Here is a 21,381-nt window from a genome sequence, read left to right on the forward strand (position 1 = left end):
TGTTTAAGAAATGAGAAGCTGCTCACAGCATCAGTTATGGTTAAATAACTTGTTCCCAGCTGAAACATCATCATCCATGCAGTTATTATCCAATCGGAGGCTCTTACCTATTTGCATACTTAAATCCAGGTGGTGACTTCTTGTTTTTTTTTGGACAGGCAGTGTATTTATTTATTCTACAGTCATGTCCCTACTTAGAGGTCAAATGCAGATATTTATTTAAAATGTATGTTGTTGCTATGGATCCATAAGCCTCAATAAATCACTGATCGATTGTACACAAAAAAAATCAGATGATTACACCAGATGAAATCAAGACAAAAGTTTCCAACCTTGACAAAAAAACAACAAACGTTTCATACAGCAGTTAAATGCGATATTTAAAAAAAACAAAAAAAACCAAATTGAATTAAATCCATAATCTGTTACTGTTTGATTTTTAACATAGAAAACAATGCAATAAGTCAGCTGCTTCTTCTTTCGGCTGCTCCCATTAGGGGTCACCACAGCGGATCATCCTTCTCTATACTGCTGTCCTCTACATCTGCCTTTTTCAAACCAACTACCTGCATGTCTTCCTTCACCGCATCCATAAACCTCCTCCTGGTCTTCCTCTTTTCCTCCTTCCTGGTGGCTCCAACATCAGCATTCTTATACCAATATACTCCATGTCCCTCCTCAGCACATGTCCAAACCATCTCACAATTGTACCTCTCTCACTTTGTTTCCAAAACAAAACAGCAATGCAAGAAGAATGAAGAAAAGACCAGAAATATCACAACAGCCGTAATTTTTTAACACATCTTTATTAAAACACAGTAATGATCATGAATGACCACTTGTTGCTTCTGACTCAATATGTAAGTCACATTACCAAATACACAACTGTGTAGTGTCTGGTAATGCTCTGGGGGGCACAGGTGGACACGATTTCAGTTTTCTGAAATTTATTTTGCAAATGAAGTGACTGCTCTACAGCTCTACGATTTGGGAAGTAGTAAACTGCAAACATACATTTGGACTCATACTTGGAAAAATGTATGTTGCTCCAAAAAAAAAAAAAAGAAAAAAAAAGTAGTCTGAGGATCGTACTACACATAGTATACCATTTCAGGTTTTGAGCGAACAGGTCATTAGCACAGTTACATGGTATGCGACATGCAACCGTGAAGTTCACCATATTATACATATTTTTATTGTAATGTGATGAATTGGGTAATGTTGATTTTATACCAATTTGCCAGGCAGAGGGACCGAGCTGAGAAGGGTGTGCTGCAAGTTAGAACAATAAAGGATGCAGATAGTAGTGTGTTGACTAGAGAGGAGAGTGTGTTGAGAAGGTGCAGGGAGTATTTTGAGAAGCTGATGAATGAGGAAAATGAGAGAGAGAGAGAAGGGTGGATGATGTGGAGATGGTGAATCAGGAAGTGGATAGGATTAGTAAGAGCAGCGATTAAAAGGATGAGTGAAAAGTCGGTTGGACCAGATGACATAACGGTAGAAGCATGGGGATGTTTAGATGAGATAGCAATAAAGTTTTTAACAAGATTGTTTAAGAAGATTCTGGAAGGTGAGAGGATGCCTGAGAAATGGAGGAGAAGTGTGCTGGTACCAATTTTTAAGAATAAGGATGAAGTAACTACCCAAATGCCCCCAAAACTTTAAACCCCCTTTATATGCCAATCTTTTGATATAATATGAAAAGCCTGATTGATTATTTGTAGAAAAGCATCACTGCAGTCATCTCAAAATAAGAAAGGTCTCAAGAAGCCCTTTATCATAAGTTGGAGCGGGGTGGGGGGTGTTTGCGCCAGGTTTTTGTAGGTTTGTACTTTTCCAGTGTAAACACCCACACATTTAGCACAGTAAGGTTTGGGAAGTAAACAGACATTCTGTACCCAGGCAACTCTGGTCTTCTGAAGAAGCTGAGGTGTAAGTGGGAAACCAGTGTTTTTCTCTCTTGGTGCATGCTTTTAGAATACAAAAAAAGTACTGAAATAAAAAGTACTGAAATGAGGAGAAAACGTCTGACCTCTAGTGTCTGGAAGTTGAAGCGCACACGCAAAGACCAAAAAATCATTCCCAATTTAGTTCTTCAACGTCAATACTCCAAAAAAGCATTCAAGCATTCTGTTAGCCAGTTAAATGAGTGTAATCATTTTGAGTGCATGTTGTTTGGTTTGTCTGCATATTCAGATTAATCAATCTATATGGTTTAGAATATACTTTAACGGTTCTTAACTTATAAACCAGATGTTAATTAGATTGTGCTTTTTTTTATTTATTTATATTTAGCTTTATAGAATGTTGCGTACACTTATTGCAGTTGTGGCAGCTTTAAACATGGTGGTTATCTTACCAGATGTTTTTTGCTCTCTAGGAACTGAAAAATGCAGCTTGCATTGTTGAAGACCCCCCCCCCAAAAAAAAAAGCACAAACTCCATCCTGAACTGTCCCATGATAGATGTCTTGAGATACAGCACTGACACTCGAGCTCTTACATAAAAGGTTAGCTTCACCGATGTTTATTTATTAATTAGCAAATTAATGAACCCGATTTTTATAATTAGATTGTTACATATATACCCCAAATCGCTAATACAGGACTGAAATCCTTAAAAATAGACTCGATTATTATTAAAAAAAAAAAAAAAAAAAGATTATATAATGAACCACACACTGTGAACACTAATTCTGCTAAACTCTACTTGTGAGGCAGATGCTTTGACAAGTTCATGCCAAAGAAGCATTCACTTTTCTGTTAAATATAAAAGTGAATTTTCCCACCATTATTGTAAATGTATTTTGGCTAACAGTTGTTTTATTTTTATTTTCATGAAGCAGAAGATGCAACATCTACTCACAAGTTGCACAAATATATAAAAGTTGAACCTCCAACTAACCTGCATAAATAAATATAGAATGAAGCTGAAGTCAACACACTGAAACCTCCAGTGTCCCAACCCAACTATATAATAATATAATAATATATATATATATGTTTTACACACACTATGAACAAAAGTATTGGGACACCAGCCTTTTCCAGCACAGCAATATGTGGTTCTTCAGCAAAAGTTACACAGCGTTTGAGTCTGTATGTGGTTGCATTCAGTTTTCCCTTCACTTGAACTGGGAAACCCAAACCTGCCCAAAGGGAGGTAAAATGAAGATATGGTCTAAATAGGTTGGAGTGGGAGAATAGTGCCCCCCCACATCAGTATCTGACTTGACAAACATTCTTGCAGCTAAATGAGCACAAATCCAAATGGAAAATGGGATGTTCCATATATTATATTTGTGTCCAAAAACTTTTGTCCATATAGTGTATGAGACTCACAGCTAGTTACATGAGAGGTTCAAGTTTGAAACCACATGTGCTGTAAAATGTGACATTCAGTCATGATATTGATTTGAAACACTTTTAAGATGATACATTTTATTGCCATAAACAGTGTAGGAAAATGAAAAGAAAAACAAAAGAATAAAAACAGCCAATTCTTATTTTATAGTACAGTAAGAAAATGTTCTACGTCTTTCATTTTATGTCCAGTAAAATGTCAAATAAAATGGTTGCAACACATGGACACCCAAAGAGGAATCTATACTTGATCTAATAGCAGTGGACAAAACGAGTGCCTGATATCACCATGACTGGAAATGCGTGTGATGTTTGTTCAATAAGTTTCCTATGTGAAGGCAGTATTACTGACCGTGTTAGAGATCCACAGCTAACTATATATTTTTTTTTCTTAGTTTTTGAATGAAGTACATGCTGTGGAAAGTAATAGCCTGACTGACACTGTAGCTGATATCCATGTTCATAAGTATCATGCTTTCATTTCACTCTTCTACTCAAGAGTGTGGCTGTATCTTTATCGCAGAAAGCGTTTCTCACCCGGATTATACAGACATGGTCAAAAAAAATCTTCCAAAATGCTGAATTGTATAAGAAAGAAATTAATATTTCGATTCTTCTAACAGTTAAGCTGTTTAATGTTTAAGACAGTGGAAACTAAAATGTTATTTCAAAAAAACAACCGAGCAGCAAGTTGAGAAACAATACAGAAGACACAATTGGGTAGCAATTATTCCTGTTTTCTAGCATTTCAATTTGATTTAATGACAATGCCTTGGGAAAAGGAGACAAAAAGCACATACTGTAAGGATCCTTACCCAAAGGCAACAGAATGAAACTGAAGCCACTGTCCTCAGAGGCTCGCTTAGGTGTGTAGAAAGTTCATTTATAGCAGGTAGGTCACGGGGTGGGTGTTAACCCATGCCATGCCCGTTTTCAATCATCTTCTCTTTTGCCAAGCGGAGAAAGCTTGGCACCTTGAAAGATTTTTTTGCTGGCCAAAGCCCGTAGATCCAGTCTAGCCTTCCGGTATAATGCAGCCACACAGCTATATCAATGCTTAAACAAGAAAACAAAAATAAAATAAGAACAATGACGTCACAAGGGCCTGTTTCACAAAGGCTGAAAGGTAACATTTAATAGTTTGATGAACAAAATTAGCCTTCATGTGAAAAGGAGATTGCAGTAATCTAAAAACAAAATGTCATAATAACGGTTTATGTTCTATTTTACACTCATCCCAATACTAAAACACTGATCATACAATTCAACTACACAGCTTTAATTAGTCAATTTTCCATTAAACACCACTAGGGCTAAAAGAGCACCAACCTAATAATCCAATGTGCATTCAAATTGCTTTTTTTCCCCCCACTTTCTTTTTTTCTTTAAATAATAACAGGAGGGTACTTCCCAAACAAGTGAGAGCTGGTGCACTGACCATGCAGGACATAAAACTGCTTGTGCCTCCTTGTAAAACATCAAATCTACAAATGTTCCCCGAGGTAACATTTAAATTAGGGGGAAAAAAAAATAAAAAATAAAAATTTGCAAAATTGAACTAAAGAGCTGAGGAAATATTCACCGACAGAATAACCTGCATCACTGGCACAAAGATGTATTGAAAAGCACACTTTACAATATCTACAACCTCCTGCGCAAAAAATAGGCCGTGTGAAATTAAATCCACATCCAAACTGCGTTGTTACAACGGCACAGCAATGTAACGGGGGAAATCAAGTAGCATTTGACCTAAAAGAAAATTTTAAAACAGTTTGGAATCCATTAAAAGAGCAGCTATAATCAAAGCCTTTTTGCAAAAAAATAAAATAAATGAATGTGAATGAGCTTTCCCCTGACAAACTACAGTACAGAGCAGGCACTATTTACAGGGAAGCAGGGGTGGACGTAAAAACGGCTGAACTGTTTGACATGCATTCATGAGCTGCTCCTTTTGTGTATGCTTTATTGTGTGTGTGTGTGTGTGTGTGTGTGTGTGTGTGTGTGTATGACGTGCAACTGCGTCATGAAAATTTATGGTTTTTAATCATATTTCTTTTTGAATTAATATATTACAATTAAAATTGGATTCAGAAGAAGTAGGGATTCATCTCTAACTGTTAGGAATGATGACCAAGAGTCTTATCATATTCCTGTTGGCATGATGATAATGTTTTTCTTTCATTTAGTCTTCTTGTCCTGGTCCTGCACTCTCCTCTCCCTTGCCCTCCCCAAACTTCATCCCTCCCCTCCCCTCCATCCATCCATCTCAGGATACTGAGGGAGGCTGCAGTCTCTTTAGTGTTTGTCTTTGGATATTACCTCCTCCCTGGGTTTGGCACCCCCAAAGATGGCCGAATTCGGGTTGGCCACTTGGTTCAGGGGTTCGGAGACTGTGCGTGGCTTCAACTGTAGCCTTGGCCTCTGTGCTCTTTCCTCTGGAAAAGGAGAAAAATACAGCTTCAACACTGCACATAATACACTCACATTGCTTTATATTACAGAGCATAACACAGATTTGCTATCAGCTTTGTATTGCACAAGTGAGTCTGGCAGAGTACCGCTGACCCCACTGGGAGCTCGTCAGAAACAATGTATTGTGAAAAGGAGAACAGCACCAAGAATTTACTATATTCCAACAATAGGGGTCACTGCTCTGCATGTGTAAAGAGAAAATATCAAGAACACGTTTACATGTACACTTTTTTGTCATTTTGGTTAAAATCCTTCTGTGGACTGTTTACATTAGACGTTATCTAACTCAATATGGTGTTTACATGTACTGGTGCATTTAGACTTTATGACATTAACACATCAGCCTGTTTGCTGTCTTTTATTCCCGTTAACATGGATTTACATTTTGTCTTATGCTCATTTCTAAGTTTTTGACTAACTCGTAACGCTGTTGCCAAGAAAAATAAAAAAAGCATGAGTTTTGGAAACCTGTCTGTGCTTATATTATTTGTGTTGCAACTGGAGTTAGTGAGCTCTCCCTTCACCCAGACTCAACGTGTTACAACGTCTTGTATCTTAACAGTAGCCTACCAAGAAAGTCATTGTTCACCGTCTTCCTTCCACAACAATTTATCTCGGGAGTTTATCCTTTGGCATCGTCGTGCGTTTAAAAAAAATATTTTTTTTTTTTCTCCCGATGCCGTGCAGCTCAAAACACAGGTGAGGTGTGTTTTTTCGTTTCCGTTTTTTGGCTTGAAGTTTGTGAAACTGGGAAAAACCCAGGAAAAATTCATAAATAAGCCGCTTCGTTGTTTAAACCGCAGGGTTCAAAACGTGGGAAAAAAGTAGCAGCTTATAGTCCGAAGAATACGGTAAATTTGTAGGCAAACTACTGCTGGAATGTAAAGAGGAAAAAGACGGGCCCAGAAAGCTGAGCTTTTTGGTTGCTGTGCATCTCTAAGGAGCATCTCAATATTACCCCTCCCTCCTCTGAAAAGCAGAAGCGTGTGGATGAAGGTCTGTAGTAAGGATTGGTGGGATCGGGTTGTATTGCTGGAATTTAAAGACCTGGAATATAAACTAAGCTTTTGCACGAGTCGCCGGTTATTAATCACATGTCAGTGGACTAGTGGAGGAGTAATCGGTTTAATGTGTTTACATAGAAGAATTTTTATTTTGTTTGGTTTCTAGAAAGCTTTACCCAAACCCCTCTCAAATCGATTCATTCGGTTTGGGCATTTTTAATCCGATTGAGGGGTTTATGTGGAGCATTTTCATTCGGATTGGACTTTTAAACCGATTACAATGCTCTATGTTAACACACCTACTGAGCTAAATGTACAGACCACCACAAGCTGCCAGAACAGCATCAATGGCACAGATTCTGCAGTCTCACAAAACTGAACAGTTTTCTAAAACATATATAAATTCCCCTATAATCTTCTGTAGATGTTCAACAAATGTGAATTTGAATGTGGTGGCTGTGAAGCACTCTATATTTACAATACGACATTTATCAAATCATTCAGTAACCCCTAATGCCCCAAAGATAGGGGAGGGGTATTTTGGTAAGAGTAAGTTAGTTTTTTCCTTTAATTTGTCACGCATTTGCATTCACATATTACTATTCCTCCTCCAAGCAGACAAATTTTAGTTTACCTTGTACAATAAGGTGATGTCTGAAATGTATTTCTATTATTTAGATTTTCATTTCCACATCAGCCTCAAATCCAAAAATATGCCATTAATAATACCACTTATAAATACTTCATTATTGGTGGTCAACGAAAGAAGGTCTGCCTAAGCATTCAATCTTCATAGAAATACTATGTATTAAAAAAGAAGCATGAATAAAGCTATGACACCATCAGAAGGTTCTCTGAAGTCTGTCGAGCCTCCACGTGGAGGTCCATCTCTGTAGCGGCCCGCCATTCCACTACCGCCCCGTCTGTCACCAATACGGCCGCCTCCACGACTCCTCCCACCCATGAAGTCATCATCTCTAAAACCTGAGGCTGGGAAAGAGAAGAGGAAAAAAAAAAAAAAAACAAACAAACAAAGAAAAAAAAAAAAATTTTTAATGCAAGTAGCAACTATTTTAAAAGCTGTACCAAAATACTGATCAAAAACAACTGCTTAAATATGATTTAAATAAAGCTGTTGTGTCAGATCAGTATTTATAGACAACTCCTAAAAAGGAACTCTTTCCACACCAGTAGTGAGACTGCAACAATATGAAGGATGGCAATGAGATGGAATACCTATATCATCATGAAGACTAAAATAAATTATTAAATAATGTACAGAAAAGACAAGGGAAAGTTACAGCGTCTCCGCATTTCTATCACTGATGAAATTCCAAAGCTCCGAAGCTAGACCTTCTAGACCTGTAAACCAGGGTTATTTTTTGCCCATATGCCTTTGATTCCACTCATCGCACCTCCTCCTGAGTTGTCGAAGTCCTCTCTGGAGTCTCGTCCCCCTCCTCTGGACCCCCGCAAGGCACCGCGGCCTGAAATAAACATGGGCTACATTTAAAACACGCTGCAATTTAAAGAACAATGTGCGGCTGAAGAGAGCCAGCCACACACTGGTTCTGCTTAAGTGTCCTCCTGCCATGCCCTGGTGGTTAGTCACTGCTAAGAAAGATGGAACCATTTTTAAAGAAAGCAAGCCTTGCGGAAAAAGTTCACGTCAGTGAAGCCTATAATGTAGGATTATTTGCTATTAGAAGGCAATAAAGGGCGAAAAACACAGTGTAGTTAATGAAGAATGAGCAGGAAGTCAATGGTGGACTACTAAAATCCAAGTGGCTCGGTTGTAAAATTCAAGGTAAATAACATTATCAGCCTACAAATTAAACCATGCAAATAAGGGCTAAACAAAGAATATAGTATAGATGAAGAGGAAACAATTCCATTTTTACCTGTTCTGTCCATTCCCTATTTTACCCTACTCATAAAATTATTAGGTAAATATTTTTATTAAAAATAATTAAAAACAAAAGTTATTATAAATAAGTAATAAATCACAAATATGCATAAACTGATCTAAATGATATTTAAGATGAATAAAAAGAATGAATTATGCTCTTCAGGAATAAAATCATGACCGCCCATTTGGTCCATTTGTTAAAAAAAAAAAAAAAAAAACAATTCTTACAAATTCTCAACACTCAAACAATTAATTTGAGCCACTATGATGCTACGATAAAGCAGCCACTGCCCATGAACGACTCGGACGACTCGGCACTATGCAAGCATGTTCTCAATATAATGAACATTCAGGCCTTTCCTGATCTGCAAGCATCATCTGACCTATATTTTATTCATTCCAAAGAGCGATTACATAGTTTGCTTTGATTTAGTTGATTTGCATGATTTACATTGTAGTGAATGATTCTCTGCTAAAATTCATTTTGAACACAAATGATTTGACATGGCTGGGTTTACTGATTTGTTACTCATTCGTACTGGGACTTGGATTGGAGTAGATAATGGTGATGTGTTTGTGTAGGGAGTGGACAGGGGACGTGGGTTTACAGTAAATCCAGGAAGTATTCACATAGGGCTTCCATAATATTATGAATTAAATACATTACTTTCCTGAAGATTTTACAAACAATACCCCATAATAACCACGTGAAAAAAGTGTTTGAAAAATTTGCAACTGTATTAAAAAATAATAATAATAATAAAATCACATGTACATAAGTATTCACCGCCTTTGCGCACTACTTTGTTGAAGCACCTTTGGCACCAATTACAGCCTCAAGACTTTTTTAGTATGATGCTAAAATCTTGGCACAACGATTTTTGGCCAGTTTCTCCCATTCTTCTTTGCAGAACCTCAAGGTCATCAGGTTGGATGGAAAGCATCGTTGCATAGCCATTTTCAGATCTCTCCAGATCGAGTTCACATCTGGGCTCTGGCTGGGCCACTTAAGGACATTCAGAGTCATCCCGTAGCCACTCCTTTGTTATCTTGACTGTGTGCTTAGGGTCGTTGTCCTGTTGGAAGATGAACCTTCCCCCCAGTCTGAGGTCCAGAAGGCTCTGGAGCAGGTTTTCATCAAAGATGTCTCGGTAAATTGCTTCATTCATCTTTATCTCGATCCGGATTAGTCTTGCAGTTCCTGCCACTGAAAAACATCCCCACAGCATGATGCTGCCACCACCATGCTTCACTGCAGGGATGGTATTGTACAGGTGATAAGCGGTGCCTGGTTTCATACAGACATGTTGCTTAGCATTTAGGCCAAAGTGTTCAATCTTCCTTTTGGCAAACTCCAGGCAGGCTGTCTTGTGCCTTTTACTGAGGAGTAGCTTCTGTCTGGCCACTCTACCCTACAGGCCTGATTGGTGGAGTGCTGCAAAGATGTTTTTTCTTCTGGAAGGTTCTTAGTCACCTCCCAGAATAAGGCTCTTCACTCACAATCGCTCAGATTGGACGGACGGCCCGCTCTAAGAAGAGTCCTGGTGCTTAGAAATTTCTTCCATTTACGGTTGAGTGCCACTGTGCTCAATGGGACCTTCAATGCTGCAGAATTATTTCTGTGCCCTTCCGCAGATGTGCCTCAATACAATACTGTCTTAGAATTCTACAGACAATTCCTTGGACTTCATTGTTTTGGTATGTGCGTTGACATACACTGGTACCTGCGGGACCTCATATAGACAGGTGCTGAATTTATCACAGGTAGACTCCAATTAAGTTGAAGAAACATCTCAAGGATCATCAATGGAAACAGGATGCAACTGAGCACAATTTTGAGTGAGTGTCATTGTAACGGCTGTGAAAACCCTTGTACATTTTTTTTCTTCTTCCTTCCTTCCTTCTTTTTTTTTTTTTAATACATTTGCAAACATTTAAAACAATTTTACTTTCACATTGTCATTATGGGGTATTGTTTGTAGAATTTTAAGGAAAATAATGTATTGAATCTATTTTGGATTAAGGCTTTAACATAAAATGTGGAAAAACTAAAGAGATGTGAATACTTTCCGTATACACTGGAAGTGAATAAAGTGAATGCAAAACACCACAAACATCACGTATTGAACGTATCAAAATATGAAGAAAAGGACCAGTACCTCTGTCATCTTTTCGGAAGCCAAATCCACCACCCCGCTCTTGTTTCCGGCCCTCAGCAATATCCACCCTCAGTGATCGATCTCCAAGCAGCTGTTAAAGACAGCACCTGCACATCAGTACAGTTTGTATTACTAATTATTTATTAGCAGAAATACAGGCTACTCACAGCTCCATCGTACGTCAAAGCCTCTTTTAGAGATTCCAAATCATCAAACTCGACATAACAGAATCCTGAGGAAGGAAAAATAAATAAATAAATAAAAGACTATACATATAAGCGGCAGGCAGATACTGATGTTTTATTATTAAATCCATATTAAGCTTTTTATTCACTCACCCTTAAATTTGTCGGTCTCTTTGTCCCGGACTAGTCGCACACTCCTCACGCTGAGGTCTTTGAAGATGGCATCTATGTCTCCTTGTACTGTGTTGAAGGGCAGGTTGCCTACATATGCCGTGTATGGAGGTTCTGTTGGAAGTTCCTTCTGCTTGCGTGGTCCGCCTGGGCCGCCTGGGCCTCGGGGTCTGCAGTCCATGAGCACAATCGGTCAGCAAAAGTTATATTTTATTACAGTATGGATATGCATATTTGGTACAGAATTACAGATGTACCCAATTCTATTAGACTTTATATCCAAGTCATCAATACTCTGGCTCAACCAATCTAACACCCAGCAGCAGGAACACTTTTAACAAGGTAAAAATTATACAACAATAAAACAAAAGCATTTTATTTGATTTAGTGAGAAATTATAGCAAAATTAAACAAGGATGGCTTAAGATGCTTATAATATTATTATATTCAAATCAATAGATAATTTTCTGACTCATATTGTCTGGAGTATTTTGATTATGGAAGAATTGCTTAAAAAGAAGTTACCGTAATTTCCGGACTATAAAGCGCACCCATATATAAGCCACACAAACAAAATTTTACAAATATTTTTATATTTAACACAAATAAGCTGCAGGTGTCTACACTAATGTACTTTACACAGGCTTTGACGAAAGACACGTTACACACGGTGTAACAGGTGAAATATGTTGCGCTTTCTTTAGGAGCATAGCAGTATTTTGGGAATAGCCTGCCACTGCATTTTTTCCGGTATTACTGAGTGTGTGCAAGACGATGATTATGTCCTTATTATTTTCTGATGCTCATTTCTAAGTTTCTTTGACTAACCCGTAATGCTGTTGCCAAGAAAAATAAAAAAGCACGAGTTTTGGAAACCTGTCTGTGCTTATATGATTTCTGTTGCAACTGGAGTTAGTGAGCTCTCCCTTCACCCAGACTCAATGCACTACAACAGCTTGTATCTAAACAGTAGCCGACCAAGAAAGTAATTGTTCACTGTCTTCCTCCTTCCTTTTACAACTATTTCTCTCGAGAGTTTATCTTTTGGCATCGTCGTGCGTTTAAAAATCTCCATCGGTGGACGTTTTTCTCCCGATGCCGTGCAGCTCAGAACACAGGTGAGGTGCGTTTTTTCATTTCCGTTCGGAAATTTAATTTGTCTAATGTTATGTCGCCCAGTTTTTTTGGCTTGAAGTTTATGAAACTGGGAAAAACCCAGGAAAAATCCATAAATTACCCACTTAGTTGTTTAAGCCGCGGGGTTCAAAGCGTGGGGGAAAAGTAGCGGCTTATAGTTCGAAAAAATACGGTATATTTTGTGGAATATGGTCTGGAAAGCCTGAAGAATCTTTCATTTGTTTGTAAGCTTGATGGAGTAAGTCAGGTCTTTCTTTACTACACGATCACTTATCTGCGAGTTCAAATTATATCGAATAGGGCTGAGAACACAATGCTTTTCTCAGAATACTCCACTGCCAATTGATGAAGCATGAGCAGCATTCTGAAAAAAATGCACTTGGGAAGTCTCCAAATCATTTGAGAAAACATCCAGATCAATGGAAAGAACTGCATTCATTAATCACAGCATGTTAGCTTGTTAGATTTGTGTGGTGCTCTGATGAGAATTCAGACATACAACACCCCTGTACACCACGATTCCCTAACACCACTAAGCACTAGTCCACGTGTCTTATTACTGACAGCTTGTGAATCGACCAGCCAATGTGTGCAAAAACAGATTCATATTTGTATGCAGACCTGGCTCAGATATTCAAACAGTTTATGCTCCAGAATTTACACATCATCTTGAGTTTGGATATGCATTTAAATCATGCTTGTCATTTATAGATGCTGTTCCACCTTACATAACCTTCTGCATCTGTGTTTTTGCCCACCAACTTTTCTAACCTACACATAAAAAGTAGTTTCTATTACTTTTGGGACTGCAGATTCACAAGGAAGAGTGAAGGGTTTTATATTAGAGCCTGGGTGTAATAAATCATCATTGTCTGTTATAAACACTGAACATCTTAAAATCAAATGACAGAAATTATATCCTTTATTGCTGCAATCATCCAAGCAATAATACACAATTAGTCTTTAACGTGATTTTAAAAATTGTATTCTTAGTCACATGTGGGAAAACAATAATAGATTGGTGATTAATAAATTATCATATAATCATCAGTATCACATATACATACATATACACACACACACACACACACACACACACACACACACACACACACACACACACACACACACACACACACACACACACATTTATATATACACTGAGGAAAATAAGTATTTGAACACCCTGCTATTTTGCAAGTTCTCCCACTTAGAAATCATGGAGGGGTCTGAAATTGTCATCCAGAAATCACAATATGATTTTTAAACTATTTATTTGTATGATACAGCTGCAAATAAGTATTTGAACACTTGTCTATCAGCTAGAATTCTGACCCCAAGCAACTTAGTGAAAAAAGGTCCACTGTTGGAGCAATCATTAGAAAATGGAAGAAGCTAAACATGACTGTCATTCTCCCTCGGACTGGGGCTCCATGCAAGATCTCACCTAGTGGGGTCTCAATGATCCTTAGGAAGGTGAGAAATCAGCCCAGAACTACATGGGAGGAGCTGGTCAATGACCTGAAAAGAGCTGAGACCACCGTCTTCAAAGTTACTGTTGGTAATACACTAAGACGTCATGGTTTGAAATCATGCATGGCACGAAAGGTTCCCCTGCTTAAACCAGCACATGTCCAGGCATGTCTTAAGTTTGCCAATGACCATTTGGATGATCCAGAGGAGTCATGGGAGAAAGTCATGTGGTCAGATGAGACCAAAATAGAACTTTTGGGTCATAATTCCACTAAACGTGTTTGGAGGAAGAAGAATGATGAGTACCATCCCAAGAACACTATCCCTACTGTGAAGCATGGGGGTGGTAACATCATGCTTTGGGGGTGTTTTTCTGCACATGGAACAGGGCCACTGCACTGTATTAAGGAGAGGATGACCGGGGCCATGTATTGCGAGATTTTGGGGAACAACCTCCTTCCCTCAGTTAGAGCATTGAAGATGGGTCGAGGCTGGGTCTTCCAACATGACAATGACCCGAAGCACACAGCCAGAATAACCAAGGATTGGCTCAGTAAGAAGCATATCAAGGTTCTGGCGTGGCCTAGCCAGTCTCCAGACCTAAACCCAATAGAGAATCTTTGGAGGGAGCTCAAACTCCGTGTTTCTCAGCGACAGGCCAGAAACCTGACTGATCTAGAGAAGATCTGTGTGGAGGAGTGGGCCAAAATCCCTCCTGCAGTGTGTGCAAACCTGGTGAAAAACTACAGGAAACGTTTGACCTCTGTAATTGCAAACAAAGTCTACTGTACCAAGTATTAACATTGACTTTCTCAGGTGTTCAAATACTTATTTGCAGCTGTATCATTCAAATAAATAGTTAAAACAATCATACATTGTGATTTCTGGATTTTTTTTTTAGATTATGTCTCTCACAGTGGACATGCACCTACGATGACAATTTCAGACCCCTCCATGATTTCTAACTTGCAAAATAGCAGGGTGTTCAAATATTTTTCTCACTGTATACACCTATATCTCTCCATCCTGACTCCAGTAATGGGTCTTACTCTACTGCTTTACTGGGTAGAATATGTACAAAGTTACAAATTACTCTGGGGTGCAAATCGATGGTAAAATATTTTATGCATCAGACTAATTAAAAACACTATTCCCCTTTTATACAGTGCCAGGGTTTTTATTAGCAAGAAGTAGTGAAAAGCACACAATAATCTAACACATCTCAGTCATATAAACTTGGCAGTGCTGTCGTGTATCTGAAATGCTATTGGCTTTTGTGCAAGCCAGTGAAGCACTTTGCTCTGATTTCATGGCAAAGAAGGAAATGTGTCAATATACGGATTAAATAGCATCCAAGAAATTTTTTTTTATTTTTTTTAAGTCAAATGATGTCAATCAACCATTAAGAATTGCTCAGAAATCACTAGCTATGTTGCCCTGACCTGTTCGTATGACCAACAAAAATGAAAATCATTCAATTACTTTCAGCATCACAGAGACTACCGAGACTGAAACAAAGGCCAAGCCTAATAAAATTATTCTGACATGTTGCTGTAATGAATATTTACAAAACTGCTTCAGGCTACTAGAAAATTAAACAATTTTGTTGGAGCTAATCTCCGTTTGTTGAAGTGGCCCAGAAAAAGAAAAATGATTTGTATTTCCTCTGAAGGTTCTGCACCATGTTTTATAATCTCTTGTGTATTATAAAGCAAGCAGTCAGATCACAAATGAAAGACATCACCAACCAGTTCTATACACCCCACAAACCCATGCTAATGCATTGTCTTATGACCTATATTAAATAATAATAATTAAAAAAAGACCTACATGTTACAACTACTGAAATAGATCTATAAAAAAAATTATAATTGTATGGACGCTTAGGAAGGAAAACTATGAAATCCAAATTGTCACTAAATGTCTGCAGATGCAGACACATGCAGAAGGTGTCCAACGTGCCAGACACATTCCGTTGGTGTCAGAGGAAATGTATCTTCGGGGAAAGCCAGACTGCCTGACACTAACACGGATGGAAAGCTGACCATTTGGTGCTGCTGTTTGACGTTGGACAAACATCAACAAAATGCAAAAGCCAGAAATCCTCTTGTATTACATCTGACTACCTGAAAAACTGTTTAATATTGCAGTTATGAGGAGAAGGTTTCAGTAAGGTGTGTAAGCAGGTCAAAATGAGCCACATTTTTAAAGCTGGAGAAACTAAATTGGCATAAAAAAAGTTTCCCCCAAACACCATTCTTCTGGTTTAATTGGTTTTTTGTTTGTTTGTTTTTTTACTTTAAGTAAATTACAACTGACCAATTTTTAAAGAAAGAATTAATTCTTGCATCACTCTGGTAGTGAGTCATAGCTAAACTAGATTATTGACTTATTTGCATATTTGTCTATGAAAGAGAACAATATATTATTAACATATAAAGGAAACTTAAAAATCGGTTGTGATTTGTTTTTCTCAAGACATGTTTAAGCAGCACTGAAAGGTTTTCCACAAGTCTTCCATGAAGTGCACCTTCATTCATTTTTGATTTTAGCTTGGTTTAGCATTAACGTTTAGTACATATTACATTTTGTACAAAACAAAATTAGCACCAGGAGTTGTTTGGGGTCATTTTTAAACTCATTTGCAGCTCCCCAACATTGGGTTCTACCCCTTTTCTTTGTTCACTCTCTGCACTTAAGCAAATAAGGGGAAAGATGTTCGCACTTTGTTTTATGAAGCTTGCACAAGTGTTGCAGAATCAGAAATGGCCCTGAATCTAATGTCTTCATAGAGATTGTGACTTTAATGTGATATCTGTACAAGGTTAACTGACTGTACTTTGTGGGGGGAAAAAATGAAAACAAATTTGACTGCATTAAACGATTTAAACTACAAATAGCTATTATTTAAAATCATACCATCACATAAAAAAGACTTCCAGTGGGTTAAATCACTAGCTTCATAGTTGTGAGTAACTCACTGTGTACTGTAAGCAACATGTTTCAATGGAACATACAGAACAAACTGAAATCAGTAGAAAAGCTGCTTGAAAAAAATCCTCTTCCATGAAGGAATATAGTCTTGGTGCTTTTCATGTTTTAAGCCACGTATGTCATTTAAATAACTGAAATGTAAGCCTAAATAGACCGGTTTATTACGTTTTAGTAGGGAAATTCCAAGACTTACTGCTTCACCTGACCTAAACAAATAAAGAAGTGAAAAGGTTTGCATTTGATACATTACTAATTACAGCAAAGCAAACTGGAATTAAAGCATTTGCATGCCACACTGCAAAACAAAATGAAAAGTAAAAAAAAAAATAAAAATAAAAATAAATTACAAGCAGGTTGCCAAGTAACACTCCGATTTCTGGATAACTTAATTATTACTATATGTGCACATGTTAAGGCTATATGGTGAAGCTCCTAAATCTCTTAAAACAAACTAACAAATAAAGTAAATGGTGTCGCCTGATCTTTCTCATAACAATGTTTATTCAGAGCACAAAATCATTGAACTGACTGAAGAGACACCGGTCACAAACACCATGCACATGGAGGTGTAACACATGGAGTTGTTCATTATCAGAATGCCTGGTCTGAGCAAACCAACTTCAGATTTTAGGTGAACATGTGCACAATAGAATAGACTTAGTGCAAATTAATGCAAGGTGATCTGTAAGTGTATATAACATTCAGTGATCGCAAGCTGACAATATGAGCATGCAGCTTTATGATCGCAACAGATGACCTGGTCCATGGTTAATTATAATAAGTAAAATGACGTGAAATGTAATTCTGCCAAACACAGTAAATAAATAAACAATTCAGTAACAACACCTTGCCTGCGCTAGCTATATATATATATATATATATATATATATATATATATATATATATATATATATATATATATATATATAGCGCTGAGTGTTCAGAATTCTGTAGAAATCAGATAATATGTAGAAACCTGTAGAATGCTCTTTCACATCAGTAAGAATGTAACTCATTTCAGTGAAATGCAGCAGACGAGACGAGGCCTGATTTCTACACCCACCATGCAGTCAGACTGAGAGCTAACCAGCTACAGTTAGCCTCCATGTAGCGATCACATTTCAATGTTGCCAAAACTACAAGCTGATCCCCAGCTGCAGTGCAGACGAGTCCACAAGAAAATATTTCTAAACAGTGTATTATATCTCACGCGCGCGCGCGCGCTATATATCGTTTAGTAGTTCGCTCGTCTTGCGATGTGCATCACGGATCGTAGTCCATGTGGGCTGCTCGCTGTTATCTTCACCGCGGATACCGGGCGCCAAGTGCCTCGTTGGCAAATGCGTGTAACGCGAATGCACATTTCACGCTTTTTGCACGGATAGGTCATCACAAAAAATAAATAACACGCATGGTACAGGGAGACCTGGTGCCCCCCACCCCAGCTGGAAGAGGCGCCAATCCCCGGGTTTGCGTTTCCCCCCTGAGCGACTTCCCATTCATCACGCCGCGAAAGCACATCTCACCACACCGCTCAGCGCGCCAGGGCCCTGTCTCGCTCTCGCTCAACACAACCACCAACCGCGACCCGACACTGGCTCGCCCTCGCTCAACCTGCAGACGCCAGCATTCACTCCTGTCCTCCGGACTATTATTTTCTTACCCTCGTCCGCCACCAAAGCTCCCGTAAGCCCGGTCATCGTAGTTATCGAAATCCGCCATGTCCGTGTTTGCTGTCCAGAGAAAGCAGTCTGCTAGCCGGGGGCTTTCAATATACCACTGTGCGGGTGTAGCTGCCTCAGTTATGCCTGAATCATTTTCAACATTTAAGAATTTAATAACATCAACAAGTCCTACCGCGATTAAAATTATGTATGCCATGTATGTGTGTTTTTCATTTTTCGTTTTTCTTTTTTTCGAAATGAAAAAATAACTAAGGACCATCAATGGCGTTTCAATCAGGCAAAGAGAAGGAAGCATTACAAGGGAAACGATTAGCAAAATGCAATTACCGGCTAGCACCAAATCTAGTGAAAGGGTAATGCTATAAATTCTGGCTTTATTTCGATGTTAATCAGTTGGTACGTCATGCGTTTTAATAGCGTGAAGAAAAGAAGCACCGTCTCATTTTTTCTCAAAATAGATGCATTTTCACACTAATAAATAAACGTTAACAAAAGTCATATACATGATGAGCACAGTTCAGTTCAGTGCAGCAGCAGTGATGAATCAGTCAGGCCGGAAGTGGCTGGGTTTGAGCTGTCCTCATTAGAGCACAAGCAGAACAATTTGCATTTACCTATTCAGAAAAGTCATCTTTCAATGCTATGCATATCAACACTGCCAGAAAACATCAGGCAAGCAAGTCCATCAATGCATGTAAACATCCATAGAGTAACCCAGTTAGTCTCACAGTTAATGGAACGACATCAATTGTTAGAGTGCAGGGTCAGCAGTGATACAGGGTTTCTGGAACAGGCAGAATTAAGGGCCCTGCTCAAGGGCCCAACAGTGGCAGCTTGATGGTAACCCAGAGCCTTAATCACTAAACTATCTATTTGGACCCATTGCCTCTGTGTACAAAGTGGTGTCAATAAAGACATAGTTTGCCAATGTGGTTGGTGTGTGGAAAAACTTGAGTGGCCTGCACAAAGCCTGACCTCAACCCCATAAATACTGGTACTTTTGTATTGCACTGTCCTTGTCTGAATGAATTGCCTGACCTCACTATTGCTCTCAAGGCTAAATGGGCTTATCCTCAGAACCACACTGCAAAATCAAATGAAAAGCCTTCAAAAGAGATTGGAGGTTATCAAGGGTGTGATTGAACAGATGTCTTCATACTTTTGGCCATTTAGCGTATTATCACATCATTCCCAGCACAGCAGTACTATTGAATTGGTAGTGGCACGGTACTGTTTGAACAGAATTGGAATATTTCCTTTTCCAAGCACAGTGTATATAAAATTAATTGTTTTAGGTGCACATAGTACAGAATAGCCCATTGACCAAAAGTTCAAAATAATACAATACAGGACAAGACAATGTTATACAAGAAAATACAATATAATACTGTACTACTTACCACAGAACAAAACAATACTGTACAAAAGGTTTACTACAATATGTAGTTACTGTTGATACAAGGTATAATATAATTATTACTCTGACTATCATTGTGTGCTGCATGTCAGAGGGAAAGGATGTGAGAATAATCTTTATTTAGAAGAATTGAAGTAGGAATTTCAAGGTTCTTAAAGGAAATGTTTAAAAAATGGTGCCTGGGATGTGTGAAGTCAGCCATGATTTAACCTACTCTCTCCTGCACCCTGGATTCAACCTACTCTCTCCTGCACCCTGGATATAACCTACTCTCTCCTGCACCTTGGACGAGTGCAGTCCACTTGAGAGCCTCCTTTTTTGCACTTCTTAAGGTGCACTTTACTTTGTGCCTGGAGTGTGAGGTTGCAGAGCAGAACCAGACAGCAATGAAAGAGGTGACTAGTGATTCTGTAGTTTCCCTGTTGGCTGTTTCCACCCTATAAGACTTTGTTGTAGATGCTTTCTTCAGAAATCCAAAATCGTCTTCACCTTCATCACTATTTGCATGTTCTGCCGTAATGTTTTTCAGCTGCACATTGTGCCATTAGTCAACTAACGTCTGTCTAAAATGTTAAAATGAGTCCCAGCAGAGATGTCATCTACAAACTTGATGAAATTGATGCAATGATTCTCAGAAGTACAGTCAGCAGTGTACGGTGAATAGAGAAAAGGATAAAGCACACAAACTTGTGGAGCAATGGTGTTGAGGTAGTGCAAGTCTAAAGACTGGTTCCCAAACTTGATTGACTGTTTCCTGTTGAACAGGAAATTGCTAATTTATCAGAAGTAGGTCAGGAATAATATAACTGAAGGCAAAATTTGAGAGAAGTTCAGATGCTGCAGGTTAAAGTTCAGAGCCTGCTTTACATCATTGTCATAAGCAAATTAAAGACTTTAAGGCATCAGTCATCATTTCGAGGTGGTGAAATCATCAGCATTGTTCATTATAAGCAGTTCATGATTTCTGATGCCATAGCAAATGGTCTGTAATCATTTTAACAAGAGATAGTCTGAACTGGAACAGGAGTGATTGAGGTTTCGAAACAGGCAGACACAAAACACTGGGCTTGAGATTGATTACATAGCTCAGTGAAAAAAAAAAGCCTTAGTTGCTGATGAGACCTGGTCAGGGCCTGCTGCTTTATTGATCTTTTTTCTCAATATTCTGCTGACCTGATGTTCTGTGATGGTGATAGGAGGTGAGCAGTATGAATACATGATTGTTCTAAATCTTAAAAACTAGAAGAGATATCAAAACTTGACTGTAGACTGTCTGTCACATTATTAACTCCAAAAACAAGCATCCACAAACCACTAAGATGCCACCTCCCCTTGCACACACCAAATCTGGACAGTCACAAAGTGTGTAACGCGTATAGCATTCAGAGTATCAGATGCAACTGACTAACACAA

General features: G+C 38.4%; 1 protein-coding gene and 1 long non-coding RNA gene across 5 annotated transcripts; one reads left to right on the forward strand and one right to left on the reverse strand.

Moving 5' to 3' along the window:
• Window positions 1–3,423: 3,423 nt before the first annotated feature.
• On the reverse strand, window positions 3,424–19,111 carry eif4h (eukaryotic translation initiation factor 4h). 4 transcript variants are annotated; one of them, XM_083548450.1, is made up of 9 exons: window positions 18,879–19,111; window positions 18,530–18,674; window positions 11,245–11,432; window positions 11,074–11,138; window positions 10,907–10,997; window positions 8,254–8,325; window positions 7,679–7,828; window positions 5,682–5,797; window positions 3,424–4,418 (listed from the first exon to the last, which is right to left on the reverse strand). In XM_083548450.1, the coding sequence occupies exons 2-9, from the start codon at window positions 18,586–18,588 to the stop codon at window positions 4,413–4,415; spliced, it is 747 nt and encodes a 248-aa protein (XP_083404576.1). In that variant the 5' UTR covers window positions 18,589–18,674; window positions 18,879–19,111; the 3' UTR covers window positions 3,424–4,412. The 4 variants fall into 4 exon arrangements, with proteins under 4 accessions (XP_083404576.1, XP_083404575.1, XP_083404573.1 ...); XM_083548449.1 differs by lacking the exons at window positions 8,254–8,325; window positions 18,879–19,111 and having other exon boundaries at window positions 18,530–18,672; XM_083548447.1 differs by lacking the exons at window positions 3,424–4,418; window positions 18,879–19,111 and having other exon boundaries at window positions 5,412–5,797; window positions 18,530–18,672.
• LOC310729885 lies at window positions 6,270–7,637 on the forward strand. Its single transcript, XR_014534683.1, has 2 exons — window positions 6,270–6,369; window positions 6,680–7,637. It is a non-coding gene; the product is annotated as an uncharacterized lncRNA (long non-coding RNA).
• Window positions 19,112–21,381: the final 2,270 nt, after the last annotated feature.

The sequence above is a fragment of the Silurus aristotelis genome (assembly GCF_946808225.1).
Source record: "Silurus aristotelis genome assembly, chromosome: 8".
Taxonomy (NCBI): domain Eukaryota; kingdom Metazoa; phylum Chordata; class Actinopteri; order Siluriformes; family Siluridae; genus Silurus; species Silurus aristotelis.

What these genes read in the sequence shown, in the direction of transcription:
- eif4h (XM_083548447.1), bottom strand. Translation starts at nt 18,588, where the DNA reads ATGGCGGATTTCGATAACTACGATGACCGGGCTTACGGGAGCTTTGGT. An exon ending in AGAGACCGACAAATTTAAGG is followed by an intron (nt 11,139 to 11,244) that starts GTGAGTGAATAA and finishes TTCCTTCCTCAG; the next exon opens with GATTCTGTTATGTCGAGTTT. An exon ending in CTTCGACAACTCAGGAGGAG is followed by an intron (nt 7,829 to 8,253) that starts GTGCGATGAGTG and finishes TCTCTTTCCCAG; the next exon opens with CCTCAGGTTTTAGAGATGAT.